General features: G+C 41.6%; 1 protein-coding gene across 5 annotated transcripts in view; it reads left to right on the top strand.

The window, feature by feature from the left end:
- Positions 1-22,322, top strand: part of flnba (filamin B a) — a 62,600-nt gene that overhangs the window by 13,404 nt on the left and 26,874 nt on the right. For 3 of the 5 annotated variants that reach the window (XM_085407067.1, XM_085407069.1, XM_085407070.1), the window contains exons 2-14: positions 12,717-12,826; positions 12,937-13,072; positions 13,488-13,585; positions 15,887-16,034; positions 16,828-16,946; positions 17,221-17,295; positions 17,959-18,121; positions 18,232-18,669; positions 19,300-19,426; positions 20,533-20,669; positions 20,972-21,165; positions 21,265-21,378; positions 22,177-22,320. In XM_085407067.1, coding sequence (XP_085263193.1) covers positions 12,717-12,826; positions 12,937-13,072; positions 13,488-13,585; positions 15,887-16,034; positions 16,828-16,946; positions 17,221-17,295; positions 17,959-18,121; positions 18,232-18,669; positions 19,300-19,426; positions 20,533-20,669; positions 20,972-21,165; positions 21,265-21,378; positions 22,177-22,320 — 2,003 coding nt within the window. The remainder of the gene's footprint in view (positions 1-12,716; positions 12,827-12,936; positions 13,073-13,487; positions 13,586-15,886; positions 16,035-16,827; positions 16,947-17,220; positions 17,296-17,958; positions 18,122-18,231; positions 18,670-19,299; positions 19,427-20,532; positions 20,670-20,971; positions 21,166-21,264; positions 21,379-22,176; positions 22,321-22,322) is intronic. The other 2 variants (XM_085407071.1, XM_085407072.1) reach the window with 1 other exon arrangement.

A 22,322-nucleotide genomic window follows, 5' to 3' on the forward strand; every position in this document is an offset into this window, starting at 1 on the left:
TTAATTATACATTTCTTCCTCAGAGCCTGTGAACTGAGGTTATTGTGGAGACCGGGTAACTCTGGACCATGTAAACTCTTTGCAGTGTTATTGGTCTAGTCTAAAATTGTGAGGTTATGGTATAAGTGGCAAACTGGAAGAACTAACTTTCTGTGAAACGCTCAAAGATTCTCAGAGTAAGAGCTTTATTTTTTCTATTCCTGACTTAACTGGAGGAGCTCTTCACGATTTTGCTCAAATCCTTGTGTTGGGAAAGTGGCACAACTTTGGGAAACTGTCATGATTTTATTGCATTACAGCATTTGTCTGATACTAAAATTACTGGGAAAAGTCGTTCGGCTTTAGGCCAGCTGAAACTGTTGATCCAAAGGGGTCCAGCTTCAACTCCACCTTACGCATCTCCTCGCTGAGAAGCAATAATGTCTAAGTATAGACGGTCGGTTTACTCACTGGTGTAATCCTGGTTTGTCTGAAGAGGTAAAGGTAGTTTTTGTTAAGTCTAGAAGGTTTAAATCATTGTGAATTATCTAAAGCTGTTAAAGAAATTTGAAGAAGTTAAAAACTGCTCTTTATATCAGAATGAATCAACCAGGCGAGTCATAAGAACATTTCTGTAATGAGGATTTCCCCCAGTACGTAGTTCTCTGCCCCCCTTTTTTTTTTTTTTTAAATTTTTAAAACTGCTCAATGTCCATCTATTCATTTATTAGTATTGTTTTATTTATTTTTGTTACTATTGGCATGGGTTCACCAGAGTCCCGGGAGTTTGTACAGCTGCCTGTATGAAGCAATCATGTTATTAAAATTACTCATTCTTTGGGATACTGACCCAAGAAAAGGCAAAGCCTCTTGTTAAAATGTTGGTAGGGCTAAACAAAAATAACGAAAGTAAAATATCAGCAGCACACACCCTGACAACAAAACTGTGCTAGTAAAATACTGTCCTGGTGGTGAAAATTTGAGTTAAAAATGTCGTATTAACTCAAAGTATCTAAAGGTCTGACTGGATGCTTCTTGGTCAACTGCACTATAGGAGTTGCACTTAAGGCTCTTGTCTAAAAATGTCAGTGTTCTCACAGGATGTGTTTTTTTTTTTTTTTTTTTTTTTTTTTTTTTTTCCTCCCTGTCTCTGCACAAAGTAGGTTAAATAACAAGTGTAACAATGCAACACACATAAAGTGCTGACATTTCTAAAATCCAGTGTAGCCTCACAACAACACACAAAGCTAAAATGTGCTGTCCGTGTGCCAAATGTCTCATTCAGATGTGACTGAAATCTCCTCAAACTGAGGATTTGAGAGAGGAGGAAAAAAAAAACTGGCCCCAGGGCGAGTTTCTGCGCCTGAGAACATGTGAGGCAGCGCGCTCTGATTGGACGATCCCCCGGTGCGGTTGTAGCATTTGATGTCGACCTTGAAGATGTTTAATGTATACACATAAATAAAGGGTTTGTGGTGTTTATAGTTTCGTTCCCTCCCACGCTAATGTGTGTGAGACCCGGGCCTCAGTGTGGCTGCAGAAAAGGTAACACGAGAGCGGCCGGGATATCGACTTACACGCATGCTCGCCCCTTCTCTGCACACAGAAAAGTACCTTTGTTTGTTTCGGCTGTAAATGCAACAAAAAAGTTTTTGCACTGAGAAGCTTTAAAGAAGCACATGTCAGCTGAAATCCACCAAACATTTAGAGGTTTTACTACAGTTTCACCTGTTTTTGATTGGAGTTGTCACAGTTGAGACTTGTTACTTATTTATGCTCCTCTAATTGGGTTCTTTTAATTTTATTTAGCACTGAAGGAAATTTGTCAGCATGGAACAGAATGACAAACACAATCGCTCTAAAATCAGCCGTTTTAAGGATATTTGCTTTTTATTTCCCCCTAATAAGGCTATTGTGGCTCTATGGGTGGTAAGTTCACACACTTCCTCACCTGTCGAGTCCGATTCCAACAAAGACTGGTGCCTTTGTGAGGAAAATAAAATGAAGCCATTGTGGGAAGCACTATAAGCTGCAGTTCCTCTACTGGCCTCTTGGTCTGGCTGCTTTCAGGAATCTTCCAATGGTGACATAAAAGGTGGACGGAGCTTCTGATGATCTGAACGATGGCTGGGTACCCAGACAGAAAACGAACTCCAGGTTTTTGGGACTCCTGTGAGCCTCTGGGGCTGATCACCAACACTTTGTTCACTTATAGTAAAGAAAGATTTATAACAATACCCCAAACTCCCTTTAGCTCTGGTTAAAACCTCTTTGAGAAGGTGCCCAATGTGTTTCTCTGACTGAAACCTCTTGCATGTGCATGTGGAAATCTTTTGGTTTGGTTTGAATAGACATGATTAGAAAAAGGGATTTCAGTTTACAGGAAACTGTGCAGATTGTTTTTCATTTTGGGGTATTGTAGTGATGCGGCTACAGTAGATTAAGTGGCGCTATGTTGGAAAAACAAAAACATGGCACAGTATCCTGAACCCAATAAAGGTTTGATCGTCGTGTCCAACTATCCTATCAGCTGACTGTTTGGGTGTTTTCAACAATGGAGACCGATTTAAATTATGTTGCGGTATCATCAGAGGTGAAAAATGGCCCACACTCACACAGACGCTGGACTGTCTCACAGCTGATCATGCATTTATGAAGGGGAGCTATTGTCATGTCGTCTGTCATTGTGAATTGGTGCTGAGCTGTTTTTGATGCAGGAAGTGTGATCTTTTGTCTGGGTGTAGTGGCAGCAGACATGACGCAGAGTTTAGCGCAGCCACTGTGTGCCAAATATTTAGTTAATGATGACTATCACAATGACAGGAAGACGATACACTGCTGGGTCTGAAAACACAGATGCACATGCAGGCAGACTGAGTTCAGTGCGTGTTTTAGATTTAGTTGTAGGTTTAATTTGAGAGGTGTGTGTGTGTGTGTGTGTGTGGGGGGGGGGGGGGGGGGGTTGTGATGGTTTACTGAGGATTGTTCACTGATGATCACTGCGGTGAACCTCCTGCAGCCTGGCTCAGCTGCAAATATCCCAAATGCTTCTCGTCTTACTCACTCCATTTCTTCATCTTTTAATCTTTTGCCCATCTTCTTCTTCCTCCTGTTTTTCTATATATTAAAAAAAATAAATAAATAAATGATCCAGTCACTAAACAAGTCTGGTTTTAGTTATTTTCCTATCTGAGTTTTAAAGGATTTGGCTGTTTTTAGGCTGCCTTAACTTCAGAAACTGTGAATAAGTTGATCATTTCTGTAGAGTAATGTTGGGCTGGGGTGGATTTTTTTTTTTTTTTTAAATTTTAAGACAAATGGTCTCAAGTTATTTAATACATATGAGGTAATGACAGGTTTGTCCAGTGCACTCCAGTGGACTTTGTGTTGGTGTACTCGGTAGTTTAACTGACTCATTTCTATTACTGACTTTATTTTAATTGATGTTCATCACCAGTTCTGTCACACAAGCTGTAATCCATCGAAGTGGAAAATGAAGCACAGCTGCACAAAAGTGCGTTCTTATATTTGGACTTGTTACATAGTCTGAACCTCCACAACCATCACCTGAGGGTTTTGTCAAACCCTTCAAGGAGCTTTTGAACCTTCAGCTGCTTTCGTCTTTGTGTGCGAGCTTGTGGCTGCATGTCCACTTTAACTCTTTTCCAGTTTTCTCCCCTTTTCCCTTTTTTCTCTTCTCTTCTCGATCAACCTCTTCTTCCTCACCACATGGCAGGTCTGGTTGTGATGACATCATTGCCTGGGAACCAGCAGGGTGAGGTCATGCAGGGCTAAACGCTGCAGTGTGTTTGTCAGTGTGCGTCTTGTTTATGCATGCAGACGTCATGCCAGATGTTTGTGTGTTAATGACAGGGCAGCTCTGCGCTGGTTAGTGAGCTCTCTTGTGGCTCCTCTGACCTTCAGATTTCTTCTGCTCTTTGTCCATATCATACTTGTTGTTTGCTGTGTTGCACATCATGCTTGCGGTGTCCCACAAAGCTCAGTTTTAGGCCTGTTATTGTTTGTGGTGCACAAGCTCTTGCATTTCTGCTGCTTGGTAAACTCCCTGCAGACGCTGGACGCTATCCAGTTTTCATCATTTGGTTCATTCACTCGGAATCCCTGTGAACGACTCTCTAGAACATGGAGCAAACTTAGTCTTTGATCTGTGTCTGTGCAGCTGTTTGTGCCCAACCAAAACCAGATTAAAGACGGAGAGAGAGACAGAATGACACAGACTCTGTATCCTGCTCACCGCTCATTACCCAAATCAAAGACATTAAAAGCCTCTTGCTTTCTTCTCTCTGCCTGTAATCTGGATTTTGTTGCTGGGATCACCCCTTCTGAGCTGCTGGTGCATGATTCATGTGACTCCTATTAGGCGCCACTCTTATTACACCAATGCATCATGCGGTGATGTCATCAATGGGTGCCCCAGTTTGGGAGCGCCGACCTGATGTCTAGCAGTGGAAGTTGAAAACTGATTTCTAGTCATTTTAAAGCTCACTAAACCCCCACTGGAGACCTAAAAACTAATTTTTATAAACATCTGCTAAAGGTTTTACTCATCTCTGCTACTTCGTAGATATGTCTGCGGAGAAAAAGGCTTATTTTTAATGCATTTTTTTTTTTTTTTTTGAAAAAGTGGTTCCAACTATTTTATTTTATTCTGCAAACAACGCTTGATTACAATAAAACAATCAAAATCTTTTATATTTTAAACGTTCATCTGTGGGATCGTCATTGATGTGGCTCCAGGATCGTGACTGCAGCTGACCACCACGATGTGGTGATTGGAGTTTGTTTGGGTTTAACTTTAGCCCCTAAAACGACTTTGTTTCTACAAAAATGAAGACTTTAAGACTATTTTATGTACATTTGCACACATTTTTGCTCAGGAATTATTATTGCAACCCTGATTTCAACCACATCCACCCCCAAACCAAACCCTGTGAATGACGGTCGTTATCGCTGAACGTGTCGTCCGTTTCTCAGCACAGAGGAATGTCATGCATCTTTGTGTCTTTGTTTGCGTGTGTCATGTTTCCCGGCAGTGTGTTGTGTGAATTATGTGTTAATAATCGATCTGACAGCAGCAGAGGCTTCCTGCTGAGTGTGTGTTTATAGTTATTTTAAACTGAAGCTCAGATGTATACTGTGTGTGTGTGTGTGTGTGGCTTTTTGTTCCTCTACCACCATCCATTGGTCCTCAGCAGGGTGGAGGGTGATTTACAGGCTTGGTAGATGGATGGGTGGGGGGTGGGCGATGGAGTTGATGATCTCACCGCTCAGGAATCTGTGCAGCAGAGGTCAAACCACACACGCGGTAGCTCCACATCCTGTTTACCACTGCAGGTATCCTTTGTCCAGTTCCACCCAAACTTTTACTTTTGCCACCAAATTTCAAATTTATTTTTCCACCTAAATTTACTTTTTTGTCTTTTTGCTGATGTTGCAACCTGCCATAAAAATGGTTCCTTTTAAAATCTGTGTTAAAACATATTCGTTCACTTCGCTTTCAACATGGGTCCTTGCAGTGTCTGGTTGGCACAGCTCATGCCCCTTGTAATAACCTCAGTCACTCCCTGACAGGCTGGGGTAGGTTTAATTCAACTAATGCTGAAAGATATTTGGAGACTTTCGACTCTTTGGAAATACTGATTTCAACAAGTCTATAGAGGAACCCCAAACACTATATTAACAAATGTATGATTGAGTATTTGGGTAATAAAGTACTCTTAACAATTTCTTCTTGGGTGTTGGCAGACATTTGCCACAATAGCACCCCTCTGTCTTACTGAAGCACAAAGTAAAACCCAATGTAATATTTAACAGCAGGCATGTGGCCTCTAACCACAGCAAGAAAAGTGGAAATGATAAAATTGGTTAACAAGTTTTGTCGTATTGTTTACTGTGGTGAATCTCAAAGCACAAGTTTGAAATGGTTTGAAGCTGGAGTTTATAATTCTGAGGCCAGTGTGTTGGTGAAAAGGAAATTGAACACATCCACTGGTCTTCAGGCTATTTCTCTTGATTTTCTGCCGTTATCTCACCGCATGACATCGTTAAAATCGTTGCTGCTTCCGTGCGTCTTCGTGCATGTTGGCACCAACTGAAGAGATTTTAGACTTCCACCAAAGGAAGAATCAGGACTGTTGTGAGACTGTGGGCTAGTAGCGTTTAATTGACTCAAACTGAAAATTTAGCTTGTCTTGAATGATCAAAAACATCAGAAAACTGCTCAGACATCCTGTAGGTCACCCTGTAAGAGCCCCAGGTTTAAAAGATTTGGTTTAAATTATATTTACAGGAATTTGCCGTTTCAGTGTTCAGTCCTTACGGTGTTGGACATCCAGGTGAATGTTTTAGGCGGGGTGTGGTTGGCTGAGATCAGTGTGATGATCTGCTTTAGGCATAGACTGTTCTCTACTGTTGAGCGGTAAATTATTGGGTAGGAAGCTGAACATGTGTGTCTGCAAGTCATCGTGCAAAGGAACAGCTGTAAGCGGTGCAGCAGCCGTGCCTCTGAGGGCGAGATGCTTAGAAAGAAAGTGAACTGCAGTGACCTCTGCTTATGACAAATTTTATTTATTTTAACAACCGCAGCGCATTTGAGTTATACAAAGCTGGAAGAGCCTGGTATCACAACGTAGGTTTATGGTGACTTTTCATATGAAAGGACTTGTTTTGAGCGGTCAGCTGTCCAACGTGATATGACCCTTAAGTTTGTATTGTAGTGATTTTCTTAAGTGAATTATCAGAAAACAGATGCTCTGCTTCCTTTGTAGACCTAAAACTGATGGTTTTATTGAAACTATCATGTCTCCCTACCTCTTTGAAGCTGTGTGAATATTTCCTAAATTGAAGTCATTAAAAGAAGTTGGCTCAAAATGCTGGGGGTGGAGGTTTAATGTTTAGTTTAAGTACAACATGCAAGAACACTAAGATGTACAAGCTATCCACATTTTAATATCTGTTAGACGGTTAAACTTTTTGATCGGACTGTTGATTGGTTGCCATGGTGCAACGGTCTTTGTTTGACATGGTGTGTCTGATTTTTGTCTAATCGTAGGACATTTCCTCATTTTTCAGCCACCTCTCAGATGTCTGTTGTCTCAGATTTCCAGGACTGTAGCAGTCGTACTTGTTCGTAGTGGAGATGCTCTGTGCTTGTGATCTTTGACATTCCTTAATTCACCACAGCAGATGGGCAAAGGGGAGACTCTATTAAAAGGCTTGGTGAAAATTGAATCAGTGCCCCAGACAAGCTGATCTGTTACACTGGAAGAACTGTTGGGACCATTCTTTGCCCCACTGAAGCCTCCACACAGAGCAGTAAAATACAGTTGAATCTATTACGGAGTCTAATGGGAGAAAAGTGAAATCTCTGGATTTGAACTGTATCGGCGTTTAGGTTTTCCACTCCATCAGTGAACGCAGTGCCCAGTTCTTCCTGTCTATCGAAAGACTTTAATCCTGGACTGTCCATTATTGAAGTTGGGACACAGCTCCTCTTCAGTAAATGAATTGATGTTGCTGAGGCTATCCAAAGAAGCATGATGGAGCTTCTACTCGTATTGAGACATGAGTCGTGTTTCACTACAAGTCAGACATTTTATTATGCGAAATGTGAGGATGAAAGCTTAAATACCTGCTGCAATCCTAGAAGGGAGACAACTTGGTCATGAGTATAGAGTCATTTAAATAGATCAGAACTTTTGTGGCGACAAAATGTAACCAAATTGACTTGGTAGTAATGGTTTTTGTTTTTTTTCTCCATACCTGCATTTAATTACTTGTTGTACCTGGCACTGAGCTTTATAGGTAGAGGTGGGATAGCTTTGGTCATCACATTACTTTGTTAGGAAACCTGAATCAGTTATGGAGAGATCTCAGGGTTTGATTGTGGCTCTTATGTGTAAACGTTTTGTTTACTTCTCCATCCTGTCTGTAACTTGGGTGTGAGATGAGGATTTTCTGGAGTTCTAGGTCAGCAAGTAGGTTGATTAGTTCAGCTTAAGCGCTCAGGGCTCATTATGCAACTTTCTGTAAGAGTCCAGGTTTGACTCACAGATAAGAAAGGCATTTAGTTTCGTTCAGTTCACCTTTATGCTATCACAGTCCTTCTCTTGCTTTCTATTTCTCTTCATGAAAAGGAAAAAATTCCACGTTTCTTTGTCTGTCCTTATGCAAACTCAAACTATCCCAGTACTTGCTTCTCCAGTCCTGTCCTTGTTGTGTTGATATTGTTTTGTCTCCATAGCAGCTGGTCAAATCAGCAGGTATGGGCAGGAAGAGCATCTTGCCGAGAGGCTAAAACATTGTTTATGTGATGCAGATCCGGGCTGTATTAAATGTGAGCCACTTTGTGAATGGAGCTGTGGATGGATGAATCTCAGAATAAAAGAGGTGGCGACTGCAGTGGTCTCTTATCGCTGGGGGCGCAGGAGTTGAGGCAGACCTCTCGTGTCAACCTTTAATGGTTACGGCATGTTAGCTGTGAATACTGAGTGCACTCACCTGCTCTACACATGGTGTAAGGGACGGGTACAAGAAGGGAGATGGGTTCAATTTACTATTTAAAATATTGTTTAAGGGGTTTAAAAAAAAAAAAAGTATTTTAAACTGTAGATAATCACAGAAGTGGATTTGACTGAAGAGAAAATATTTCCCATGACTTAATGCAGTCATGCAGTTTCAGTTTTGATTGTAGATAATGTGACACCAAAGTCGGGACCTGTGCATGGGAGAGAAGGCAGTCGTTCTAGAAGAGTCTCAAATATCAGCAGCTGGCTTGAAAAGAAAAAAAAAAAAAAACAGTTTATACGGTCCGTTATATTGAAGAACTATCTGAATGAACTTGCTGGTCACTGGGACATAAACCGCATGCACAGAATTACCGGTCACATCTATTTAAAAAAACAAAGTCTTAAGTTTGACTTTGGTCCAAAATAATGCTGCTGTAGATTTAAATTTAGTTTCTTTTGAGTGCAGCTTTTGTTTTCTGTCTTGGCCAGTTTCAAGCCTAAAAATGTCAGCTCTTTTAATAGTTTGGTTTTTTTTTTGTTTTGTTTTAACGGCAGATTCTGTATGTAGGTGTGACGAGGACGAGGTTTGCATCGGGACTTTATGTAGTTACAAACATTTGTTGTCGAGTAGGGTAAAGTAGTGTCGAGCAAAACAGAGGATTGGGTTTGGAGTGTGATTGGTACAGATAATAAAAAGGCCAAATGGGCTCTGATATACAGGTTTGTAGGTCGGGTCATGCAGAACTGTTTTGATCCTGCTATAATCTCTTTATCCATTGTATGAAAACCACTGCAAAATGACTCATATTTCTTGGTTTGTGGGCTGGATGGAGTCAAATCATTGCCACAGTTAACAACTTCAGTCATTTCTTGAAATGAAGAACTGGTGAGAAAATTTGGCTTTACCTGCCCAGGTGTGCGTTTCAGTTGGCAAGCTGCTGCTGCTGGAGTATTTATGGCTTTGTTCTTTGGACCAAACCCAGAACGTTACATCAGGGTTTATAATGAGTTTCTCTTGCTGTTTTGAAATATTAGCTGAAGACTTGTAGCTGGCTGCTGGAGTAATGTCTTCTCCTCAGCGCTACCTTGGAGTCTGTCACGAGGGAGGGAAAGGAGGGCTCAGACTTTAACCGGCAGGGAACAATGCAGCAGATTATTAGAGCGGTTAAAGCCGTCTGTAACCTGCTCTCTGTGGCACTCACACGAGCTGAACTCTGGAGATGCCACAAACGGTCCTCGGGTTTATTGTCTCTGCTCCTTCCGTCATCGTTTTAACTGGCTGCTTTTTAAACCCCCCCCAAGCCCTCCAGTCTTTCTGCTACTCTCGACCTTTATATGAACAATGGGGGTACCATGGTGATAGCCTCGTTACCCACAAAACTGTGTCGACAACGGCGCACACACGGTGTTTAGTTCCCAGCCTGATGTGAAGTGTTGGAGCAGAGGTTCAGCCAACCTACATCCTAAAAATGAGTGTAGAGTTTAACACTACAGCTAGTCCTCCAGTTTGAAATGAGGTATGAAGATTATTACGAACTGTTTATTCGGTATGGTCCAAAATAAGTAGTGAGCCCATAAATTCAGCAGGAAAATTACTACAGAGGTGTAGAAGCTGGTTTTCAGTGCCCTTCTTTAGGAAAAGAAGTGTTTTTGGAACTACAGCTATTGCTATCTGTTGGCCTTGAGATGGATTCAAGGTTCCTCATTGGCTTTTCTTTGAACTGGTTCTGACAAAAGATAAGCTGTTCCACTTCGCCAGACTCATTGACAAAAGTGGTAGTTTTTACCTCACAGTACACAAACTCGAAACACTCAACGCTCAGTCTCGAGGGAAAAACAGTTTTCGTCTGGTAGCTTTGTCTCATTTGCACAAATCGAACTCTATCATCTGTTGTCTCACAATTTTAACGTGAAGTTTAATGTTTATGTTCAGTGGATCGTTGCATTACACATGGTCACGATTCCATATAAACACAGGAAACATGCACAATTTTAAAAAGTCCCTCTGATCCAGACAGTTTGATTTCTAGTCTTTGCTCTGAATCTGATCATAAAGTAGGGATGTCATTATATGGTCATGTACACACCTCTGTACAAACCTTCTAATTGTCAGAGACAGCCAATCAGACAAAAGCTGCCTTAAATGGCAACTTTCATGAGCTGAGGGGCTGTGCAAAAGCTCGCTGTGGGAGAGAAAAGGATGGTCTTGATCTGTGAATCATGCATTTCTCATGCATTGATGTAACACTTTGTTACTCACAAATTCTTAATGCAGAAAGTGTCACAGCTGGTGTGATTAAACCGTTAGTAAGCTGGGTGGATATGTGAGTTGGGGGTAAAGTTCACTGGCAAAGTGTTTGCAGTTCGTAGTGACACACATACTTAAAGGTGTGGCATTACAGTCTGAGTGGGAAAGAAGGGAAGAAAGGGAGAAACCATAGATAAGAAGCTGTATGTTAATAATTCATGCAGGTGGGGAGAGTGAGATGGATGGAGGAAAAGCAAATGTAGTTTGAACAATGAGAAACAGGAAAAGAGGGCTAAAGGACACAAAAGGGAGATAATAATTTTTTTTAAAAAATGTAGAAAGCAGGATGTCGCAATGCACACAGTCAAATGTTGTCACTGGGCGAGGCGGCAGCTCTGCAAAGCTCCACCTAAACCTGAGCTGTCGCAACATGTTGGGACTACAGCTGTCCTGCTGGCGGTGGAGCGGAGCTGAAGTTTCACGGGGTGGATCACAGGATTTCCCACACTCTGTGGTGGCGTGTTTAGCGGATATAAGCTGTGTCGCGACTGTGTCAACAGCTCGCATTAAAACGCCAACACAGGCCATTTATAAGGCGTGGATAAAATTAAACAAGTCGTTTCGCAGAGGTAGACTGCGGCCTCGTGCAGCTCTGCTTCAAAAGAGCCTGATATCAGATGTTTTAATGGGATTATAAGCAGTTACTCATTAGAACAAGTTTTTCTGATTATCTCTGCTAGTGGCTTTGTATGAGTCAAAATGATCTTTATCAATATCGGTTCATCTTCAGTCTGAAACCAAATGTTGTTGTTTTTTCCTCCTCTCCATCTAAGCCAATGTCACCTCTCAAACAGAGTTGAGCAGCAGCTGGATTAGATGAGCATATTAGGAATGGGGACTCTCAGTGACATCACACAGATCCAGTACTCAAAGACAAAGTCTGAAACTGTTTCTAGAGCAGTCTAAGCCTGAGCTTTACCATAATATGGCTTTCTTTGAGAGGCTGGAAAGTATGATGGGCAAAAGGTTTGACCTCAAACTATAAAACACTCTTTAAAGATGTTTAGTCCAATACTTTTTAAAATATTAATTACATTTGCTTTAACTATAAATGTATACACCATTATAAACATGTCTTCTCCAACATGTTCCTTTTACTTAAATATAACCTTCATTTAAATATCACACGCTTGCTTTAACAACTTGCTGCTGTTATGAGAGACTCTGAATAAAATGATTTTATCTGCTGTGGTCTGAACTCTGTGTGCAGCAGCTGAAGATGAACTCATGTTGCTGTGTGGTACCAGCTGGTACAGTAAGGTCTGGTTGATGTGAAATGTTACCCAGCAGCGCTTTGTTCAGACTGTGAGCTAAAAAGGTTTACAGCCACAAAGTCAGGAGCAGGTTTGTTGCTGGCTTGCACTTCAGATCTGCAGCTAAGCTCAGTGTTGCACAGTTCTGTGAAATGAATTCTGCAGCGTGAAATATCCAGTCCTGTGTGGCAGCAGAGGAAAGTGGGACACGTTGTAAATATGAATGTTGGTAGTTGGAGGTTAACGACAGTAGGATCTGGATCTGGACCCAGATCAGTGTGTGATATTTGTGTGAAGATGGGATTAAATGTGTCCCGGCTTACGGTGTTAAATTATCCTTACAGAAATTCCTGGATCATGATTTGTTTCCTCTCCAGTTAATTTTAAGTCCATCCAAGCCTCACTGTGGTAACTTCTTCTCGTAATTGCATCCATAACTTTGTAATCCTGCTAACAAACTGTACCAATCACGAAACCTCACTAAAGGGGGGGAAAATGAGCCAATAAACATTTAATAAAAGGACAAACGGAGGGATGTGACGGACGGAGATGAACCTTTTTATGGGATTGTGGTGCTTGGTGACATCTTAAAGGAGGGGGGCAAATAACTGATCTGAATCTGACCTGAGGTCTGCCTTTTTCTTTCAGACTCTAAAGCCATTGTAGATGGGAACCTGAAACTGATCCTGGGTCTGGTCTGGACTCTGATCCTACACTACTCCATCTCCATGCCAGTCTGGGAAGGCGAGGATGAAGAGGTAACGTCCAGCTCGTGGTTTGGTTTTTAAAAATCACTTGTTTTTGTGGCTGTAAATGGAAAGCTATCTTCTTCAGGAGCTTTCTAACTGCAATGTGCTTTTGTATTCAGGCAGAGTCAAAGACACCCAAGCAGCGTCTGCTGGGCTGGATCCAACACAAAGTCCCCGATCTACCAATCACCAACTTCAGCCAGGACTGGAGGGACGGCAAAGTACTGGGAGCACTGGTGGACAGCTGTGCACCAGGTACGCCTTGTTGTTCCAGGCTGTGCAGGAAGTTTACCGTAACAAACTTCATTAGCAAAAATTAATTACACTGTATCGTCAGATGGCATTTTTGGGTGAAGCTGGAACTATTTGGCATGCAGCAAGCCTGTAAGAGCGGCTTTCTCACAGCATGGGTGTGTTTCCTTTGGAGTTTAACCACACTGGTATTTTTACTTACCCTGTGTGTGAAATCGAAGTGAAAGCCAGGCTCCATGTTTATGTATGAGATTCCTAAAAATGCCAAACTGAAAACATCAGAATTATAAACACTGTCTTTTAGATTACTTTTTAAACAAAGAATAATGAGTTTTATCTTATTGTGTACAACATGTAAGTGTTGCTAATACAAGCCCAACTCTTTGTAAACTAATTGTTTTGTTTCTGTTGTTTGCAGGCCTGTGTCCAGACTGGGAGACCTGGGATCCAGTCAGACCAGTGGAGAATGCCACCGAAGCCATGCAGCTGGCTGATGACTGGCTGGGCATCCCGCAGGTTGGTTTTCCCTCCATTGTTTGCCGTCACTGCTCTGACCTTTAAATTAACCTTTAAAGCATTTTCAGTGACATTAAAAATTCAGGTGACGTCATTTAGTGCCAGAACTTTTGTCTCCACCTCAGACACTCACTGTTACTTTGTTTTCTAGCTTTAGTTGGCTTTTCAAGTCAAACGCTTTGCTTGCTTTAGCATCCAAGTGTGAGGAATGCAAGAGAGGCTTTTAGTGTAAACAAGCAGATCACAATGGCTGCAGTTCTTACAACGCCATGCATTTTGTGTCACGCAGCCCAATTAAGGCAGAATCTGCTGTTCTGTGAGCTGCTGCCAGAGGTCAGAGGTCAAGAACATGATCAGATTATTATTTTCCTGATTTTTTTTCTGCAACACAGGAAGCTTTTTCATTTTTCAACACAAGCTTGTCTGAGGTTGAGGCAATGCAAGCCTAGAGTTTAACAGCTGTAACATTTCTGTAATGAAGAAACTTCACAGGAAGTGATTAGGAAAGTGTCTTCATCTTTTTGGAAGTGGGTACTTGGTGCTTTAGATGTTTGTTTGAGGATAACAAAATACTTTTCTCTCTGCAGCCTCATTTTTAATCTTAAGGAAAGAAAATGGTTGATGCTTGATGTGTTTCCTGTTTCACCTCCAGTCAGCTGACACTCAAACAGAAGTCTTCTTTAGAGAGTAAACGAAAACCCAAAGACTCACGGCGTCAGAGTTCATTCACATCCACATTTCCACCTGAAGTCATCACTAATGCTTCTGTGTCTGAAGCGACTGAGCCAGAATATCAGACCAAAGTAGTCTGTTTGCATTTCGATAGATGAAGTAGTCGCATATTTAATGTGAGCAAACCCCATTAGATCAGCGTTTCAAATTATGATGCAAGGGGTGTAAAAGTAACCCCTGTGAACCAAAAGTTCAGGCTTCATACTTTAAACATTGGGACATTTTCCCCATAAACAAGTCCGAATTGTTTTCCATGAACTTGACTCCTCACTAAAACTGCTGAGTTTTCCTTAATCTGTTTTAAAGCTACTAGAATAGCTTTGAATCATTCTGTCCAAAATAATCTTTACGTGTCCTATGTTGGTGCTCTTCTTCTGATTGGCTGCAGGTGTCTGCCTCTTCCTCATGACATCTTACAGATCCAAGAGTAGAAAAAAAACAGCATGAAACTTGAGGTTTTGACAGAGGTTACTTCTACACACTGATGTCATTACTTGAAACATTGCCCATGTTTAATTTATGCATCCACCATTGGTTGTGTGTGTGTGTGTGTGTGTGTGTGTGTGTGTGTGTGTGTGTGTGTTTATTCAGCATACACTGTGTGTACACCCTGTTTACACACACGCTCCAAACAATGAGCTCCATTTTCCAGGATAGTGACTCTTGGTTCCAATGAAAGGAAATATTAATGCTTCATTATATTTTTAACAGCATGCATCAAACCTTGGTGCAGTAAAGCCCCCCCCCCCCCCCTTCCTGTTTCCACATGACAATGCCCTCATGAACAAGGCCTGGCGCAGAAGAAAATGGCTTTCCCAGTTTGGTGTGAATGAACTGAACTCATCTGTAGAGATGCCTGAAATGAAGCCAGCTCAATAAATTTGGGCTAAAAAAAAGTGACATCTCCTCATGCAGCGCCAGCATTGGATCTCATTACTGCTCTGATGCATAAATGGTTCGTAATTGGAAGGAAATGTGAAACCAACAACAGATTATCGCCTTGTCAAAATCTCGTTCGTCTATTAGCTTTTTCCTTTGTATCTAGTTTGACTGCCTGTGTGGTTGCTGCGCAGTTTCAGATTCTGACTGATTACTTGGTAAAAGATCGTATCCTGAAGCTACCATATCATGTAGAGATGACTGCAGATTAACGTGGAAATGGCAATCTGTCAGAGTTATGTGTATCAGTTTATCTTGCGATAGGAAATATCAAATGTAATTCATTTTGTTTATTTCAGTTAAATTGCCATAATTATGAAGATGGCGCAGAGTTTCTCAGCTTTTAATGGCAGTCTTGTGTCTGAGCAGGGAAAAAACAAACAAATCCTGTTGGTCATCATCAGATAACCACATGTGAATGACATCCTCAAGAACTAAACAGAACAGGAGATGTTAATGTGAGATGTGTGGTGGTAGAAATAAACACACACTCTCAGACTCTGCTTTCCTGTTTACCAAACCAGAGTGCTCAGGGAAAGCTGCCTTCACACTGAGAGCCAAGTTCTGACTTCTAGGGACAGTCGGGTTTATTTATTTTGGACCAGCTGTAAACGGTTTGTGCGATTGCAGGTGATCGCTCCAGAGGAAATCATCGACCCCAGTGCAGACGAACAGTCGGTGATGACCTACCTGTCCCAGTTCCCCAAAGCCAAACTGAAGCCTGGAGCTCCACTCAAACCCAAACTCAACCCCAAGAAGGCCCGCGCATACGGACCGGGTACGCGCACAAACTTGCAACACAAAATAAAGATTTTAACACTTCTGAAAACACTCGAGTTCATCTGGTTACCGATTCAGTAATTTGTTTTTCTCACTGTGTTTGAGCACTTGACACGCTGCGAGGAAACAAGCAGCTATAATCTAAACAATGGGCTGCACTCACATCTGCTCCACACAAACACAAGGTGGTGAGGTCAACATTTGTTCTTTAACTTGGACTGTAAGTGAGGAGGAAATACCAGGAAATTAATAACAAGGCAACACAGACACCAACACACCCACAGCAGCTACAGACTGACGGCTTGTGCTAGAAAAACAAAAGGACAAAAGATTTAAATATTTATAAAATAATAAAATGAATAATTATGTCAGGAGCAGTCTGTGTGCTGCAGCAGCTGCTCCCTCACAGGATTCTTGTCTAGAATTTGAAAATTGCAGTATTTGAATGCTTTCAGCTGAGCTTTTAATCTGTGGTCAGAGATGAACTAGCGAGAGCATGTTAATAAGGACAATTTGAAAGGGAAAAGTACGGAGACCCGTTTGTGACAATGTGAAATTCAATTAAAACACAGTACGTCCAGATTAGTAAATGTACACCCACTCATTATGGAATCTGATGCTGGACTCTGTAAATCAAACGGTGCACATAGAAGAACCCTTAATCACTCATGTCACTGTAAATCCATCCTGTGTGTTTGTGGTTCAAATATGTGTGCAGAAGGTTTTGATTGGGATTAAATGTGCCGCTTGTTGATCTCTAAAGTTCCTGAATTGACCGTCGTCCTCTGCAGGTATCGAGCCCACAGGGAACAGAGTGCTGCGACCTGCTGTCTTCACAGTGGACACATTCAGCGCGGGTCAGGGGCAGGTCACAGTCTACCTGGATCATCCAGACGGCACAAGAGAGGAGGTAAAATCCACCTCCGCATTATAGAGTAGCATCTAATGACAGGCATAAACATATTTTGCTTTATGGATATGCATTTTTGTTCTTGGACTGTGCTGGGCAACCCAAAGAGCCAAAGTTTAAGGAAAAAAAAAATAGTGAAATTGTGTTTATAGCTGTTTAACTTCACAAACGCTAAACTCATGGACCTGTGTGTATACTTTTACTTCCTTTTAATTGGTCCCCCTTTTAACTACCTTAAACTTGCATGACATCCACTTGCATTTGTGTCGATCAGCTGAATGCGGAGCTTAACGAGGGCAAGAAGACGTACAGTGTCACCTACATTCCTCAGGTCATGGGAGCCCACCAGGTAGGCTTTGTTTTGACTGTGAACACGTTATTATAATTGAATCAGGACAGAAGAAACCCACTTTCTGTGTGTCGTGGGGCAAGTATTTATTTAAAAAAACAAAACCTAAAGGTTATTGTTCCTCTCAGCAGATGTTTAATTAGGAATTATAACTTGTGTAATACGCTAATTTGCTTATGTTTCAACAACAGAAAAACGACCAGCAGATAAAAGCAGTGTATTAGTCAAACCTTTGGAATTAGAAAACACTGTCACCTACCTAGAAAGTGTTAATTTTCACCACGTCAAGTTTTTCTATTCTACGACTCTGAGTGAAGAAGTCCAGAAATACATGGACTTTTTTTACTGTAGTGAAGATTTGTGGTTCGATGTATTTCTTATTAAGAAATTAACCTTTAAAGAAAATTTATACATATTTATACAGTTGTATTCAATTTAATTGGAAAATGCAGTACCAGTAAAAATAGTTTTTTAATTTGGATTTATTGGAAAAATTAATGCCAGGTTTTTTTTTCTCATTGCTGTGTAATGAAAAGTTTTAAAATTACACGAGTTGTTTTTATGATATTGTTATTTATTGTTGTTATTATTATTATTATTATTATTATGAATATATATTTTTTTTAAAGCAGAATCTAGATATTTACTTTTAAATTGTTCTAGGTCACTGTGTTGTTTGCGGGCCAAGAGATTCCCAAAAGTCCCTTTGAGGTGAATGTGGATAAAGCGCTTGGAGATGCTTCCAAAGTCACAGTGAAAGGCCCAGGAGTCGAACCTGTGGGCAACATCGCCAACAAACCAACTTACTTTGACATCTACACTGCAGGTAAGAGCAGTCGGACACAAGAAGAAAAATCACTCTTTAAAATGTTTCTACATACAGAGGTGGTGTTTTTATGGAGAATCAACATTGATATTAAAAAATCGTCACTGTAGGTGCCGGTACAGGAGACGTGACAGCCATGATCAAAGATCCTCAGGGCCGGCAGAACACTGTGGAGGTGATGATGGAGGATAAAGGCGACAGCGTGTACCGCTGCACTTACCGACCCACGCAGGGTGGCCCGCACACAATCACAATCACCTTCGGAGGCGTTGGAATCCCCAAGAGCCCCTTCAGTGTGGACGTGGGCCCCGGTGAGTACATTGTTTTTCCCATTTATCTATTGCACAGCTTAAATCCTTTAAATGAAAGAGTCATCACCTGTTTACTTGTGCTGTCTCCTTCACTGGCAGCCTGCATGCCGGGAGCGTGCAGGGCGACAGGTCGAGGTCTCCAGCCGTCAGGTTTGAGGGTCAAACAGGTCGGTGATATCAAGGTGGACACCAGGAACGCTGGCAGTGGAGAACTGAAAGTGACAGTCAAAGGACCGAGTGAGTGCGGTTAATATCTTAGAAGCTTTTAAGAGAAGTGAAATAAGCTCAGACCTAATAACAAAGAGCCACCTTCAGAATCTCATTGGCCCAGTTTCATACAGACACTGCAGTTTTTGTCCATTTTCTGTTTAGTGACTTCACACCATGAAGCCCCCTGGTGTGGTCAGGACTTTCATGCTTTCTCTGTTGGAGGATGAACTCTGAGTGCTGGTAGTCTGGTCTTAATCACACATAAGAACCAGATGAGATGACTTGTTGTAATTTACTGTCAAATCAAGATTGGAATGATAGAAAACAGTATAATGTTTGAATCAGGCCTCAGTTTGTAGAGTACTGCAGTCCTCATTACACCACATAGATCTACTTTTTTTTCTCTTTTTTTTTTTTTTTTTTTTTTTGTCTGTGACTTTAGAGACAAATAACTTCCAGGCTTCATGTATCCACCGGCTCAGTTTCTATTGTATGTTTCTGGATGTTTGTTTTCCAAAATGTCACATTGCTATTTCAACTGTGATTTAAAAGCTTGTTACTCACTCGGTTTTATTTATATAGCCTCATATTACAGCACACAAGTTTGTCCCGTTCCACGATGTGCAGACATATCACATTATCTGTGTGTGGTTTCAGAGGGCGTCGAGGAGCCAGTGAAGCAGCTCTCCAGTCAGGATGGGGTGTTCTCCTACGAGTATCACCCCAGCAGTCCTGGGAAATACATCGTCTCCATCACCTGGGGAGGTCAGCACATCCCAAAGAGGTGAGCTTGTATGCTGCGTGTTTCACGGCATTACCTCAGCACATTACCTCATCTGATCTGAATGACTGGGTCTCCTGGGGCCTCAGGAGACCTCATGTTCAAGACCTCGTTTTCTTTTTGTCACCTTTCTGTGAAGCAGATTGCTTTTCTTTCTTTTTTCTTCCCTCTTTCCTTGTGTGAATATTAGTAATGGTGTAGGGTTTCTGAGAAGCAAAGAACATATATCAGAAGATGTACATGAATCTGAGGGATAAAACTGAACTGTGTGTAGTTCAGTCTTAAAATCTAGACCTCTTCACAGGTCACAACAGGTCAGAAATTTCCCTCAGCCTTCACATCTTTGGGGCAGGGGAGTTGAGAACCCCTTTAACAGGTTTCTGTTTTGTTTCATCCGGCACTCACCATTAGCTCGCTAAACTAAGCTCAGAGGAAGAAACTCCTTTATATAAGGAATATAAACTATAGCTGATCTTGAATCTCACCAGTGTCTGTAAGTCCAGATGTGGAGAAGATGGATGAGCCGAGAGGCAAAACTCCCAGGCATAGGTAGTCCGGTGACCTCAGCCTTCACGTAATGCCTCTGTACTGCAGTGCTTTTATTCATTATTTCAGTTTAAGACTTCCAAATTTTGGAATTTTCTACTGAAGTGATGTCTGCCTGCCCTTTAAGATTGATGCTCAAAAGTATGTAGAGGTACATTGTTTTTTTTGTGTTTTTTTTTGTAGTGACCTCTTTGGCCCAGTAAGCATAGTCATGGTTTGTGCCATTGGTGGGCATAAGTTTCAAAAGGCTAAGACAAAACTGGGAAAGTGGAACATTTAAAGGGGAAAAACTGTAAATCCGCACAGGCAGTTTTATTTGGAGAGCAACAGACATGAACAGCAGACTCTGTGCACACACACTGTAACTGCAGTGTCGGGTTTCAGTCCTGTGGGGCACTGTGGTTGGCTTGTTTGTTGACAGTCTTTTGGGTGATTTCAAACTGTGTAGCGGTATTTAGACGCACGCACACACACATACCATGCTGTTTTTATGCATATGTTGTGACATTACCAAAACAGCAGCAGACTGTGTGATCTGATTTTTATTTTTTCCCCCTCTCCAGTCCATTTGAAGTAACAGTTGGTCAGGAGGCGGGGCCTCAGCAGATCAGGGCCTGGGGTCCAGGTTTGGAAGGAGGCATTGTGGGTAAACCTGCCACCTTTGTAGTGGAGTCCATTGGCACCGATGTGGGAGTGTTGGGTGAGTGATCACACCTGGTTCAGGTTCACCTGTATTTATCAAGCTGCTGCTGAACCAGCAGAAGACATCAAATCTTTTCACCAATCATAATTTCCTTCACTACATCCATAAACCTTCTCCCAAAGGGGGATTGGGCTTTGAAAACAAGTGAAGGGGTTAAAAATCATACGCTACATATAAAAGATGGATGTTGCCACTTCAGTACTGGTTGCAATTTTGAGCCTGAAATGTTACCACTGAATGTATCCAACCTGCAGTTCTTTACACCCTCACTAACTTAATCTAACCTGCTGTGTCTTCAGGTTTTGCCATCGAGGGACCTTCACAGGCCAAAATCGAGTGCGAGGACCAAAATGATGGGTCATGTGACGTTCGTTACTGGCCAACAGAACCTGGCGAGTATGCCGTCCATGTGACCTGTGATGAAGAGGACATCGAACACAGCCCCTTCATGGCCTTGATCATCCCTGATAACAACACTAGCTTCCCAGATAAGGTCAATGAGACTCTGAACAAACACGAGCACATGTTCAGGTGTTTTTAATTGAACAATGAACACTTAAGTTGGGGAATGACTTTTGTTTTGCGTTTGCAGGTCCAGGCTTATGGGCCGGGGCTTGAGAAGAGCGGCTGTGTCGTCAATCAGCCTGCCGAGTTCACTGTGAACGCTGAGCATGCTGGGAAAGGACCTCTGAACATCACAGCTCAGGTCAGAAGCAGAAATCCTGCCCCAAACTTTTAAGGATATATTATTATTATTATTATTTTTTATTTTTTTATTTTTTGCAATAATGCCTACCATTATAAACAAAGATTAGCTTAATATTTGTTCACCTTTAAGTTATATTTTTTAATTACTGTAAGAAAGTTTCCAAACATGACTGTGGGAATAAACGTGTGGAATTCGTTTTTGCATCCAGTTCCTCATAGTTTGATCATATGGTGAAGTTCATGTTGGTTTATGAGCTACATGTAGATGAACTAAATCAAAGTTCACAGGTTGCATGCAAAGTGTGTGAGTGCAGTTAAATGTTAAGACATTTTTGACCATTTGCCACTCAAACTGCTTAGCCATGGGGTGACCCAGTTTTTGAAGCTGTTAATTCAATGTGGTGGTGTTTTAAGTGTGAAACCCTGAGATCAGACCCAGGGAAGACTTGCTGCTTTGGGTCTGCTTCAGTGTCACCCTGAAGATGGTGGTGGGAGTCTGCTTAGCCCTGCTGAATAGACTGCCAGGAAATGAATGAACAAATGGATGAAATGTGCTTTTGCTTGATGTGGTTGTCAAGTTTGTCTGCCTGCTTAGTTCCTGGTGCTGTTGTCTGTCATGTGATTGAACGATGTTCATGTTACCTATGGTTTCATAACAAATCCTTCAATTAAAGAAACTTTAATCAGATTTCCCATTATAACAAGAGAAAACGATACCATTTAATTCATTCAAATATATATTTTTTTGTACCCATCTTTGTCCTATTGATTAACTGACTTCCTGTTTGTTTGTCAGGACGCAGAGGGGCTTCCTGTGGAGGTCAAGATGAGGAGCAAAGGTGATGGACTGTATAGCTGCTCCTACACACCCACCTCCTCTCTCAAGCACACCGTGGCTGTGTCCTGGGCGGGAGTCAGCATCCCCAAAAGCCCCTTCAGGGT

This window comes from Rhamphochromis longiceps, linkage group LG5 (assembly GCF_057381845.1).
Source record: "Rhamphochromis longiceps isolate RC_006_pf linkage group LG5, R_longiceps_female_GT1.1, whole genome shotgun sequence".
Classification (NCBI taxonomy): domain Eukaryota; kingdom Metazoa; phylum Chordata; class Actinopteri; order Cichliformes; family Cichlidae; genus Rhamphochromis; species Rhamphochromis longiceps.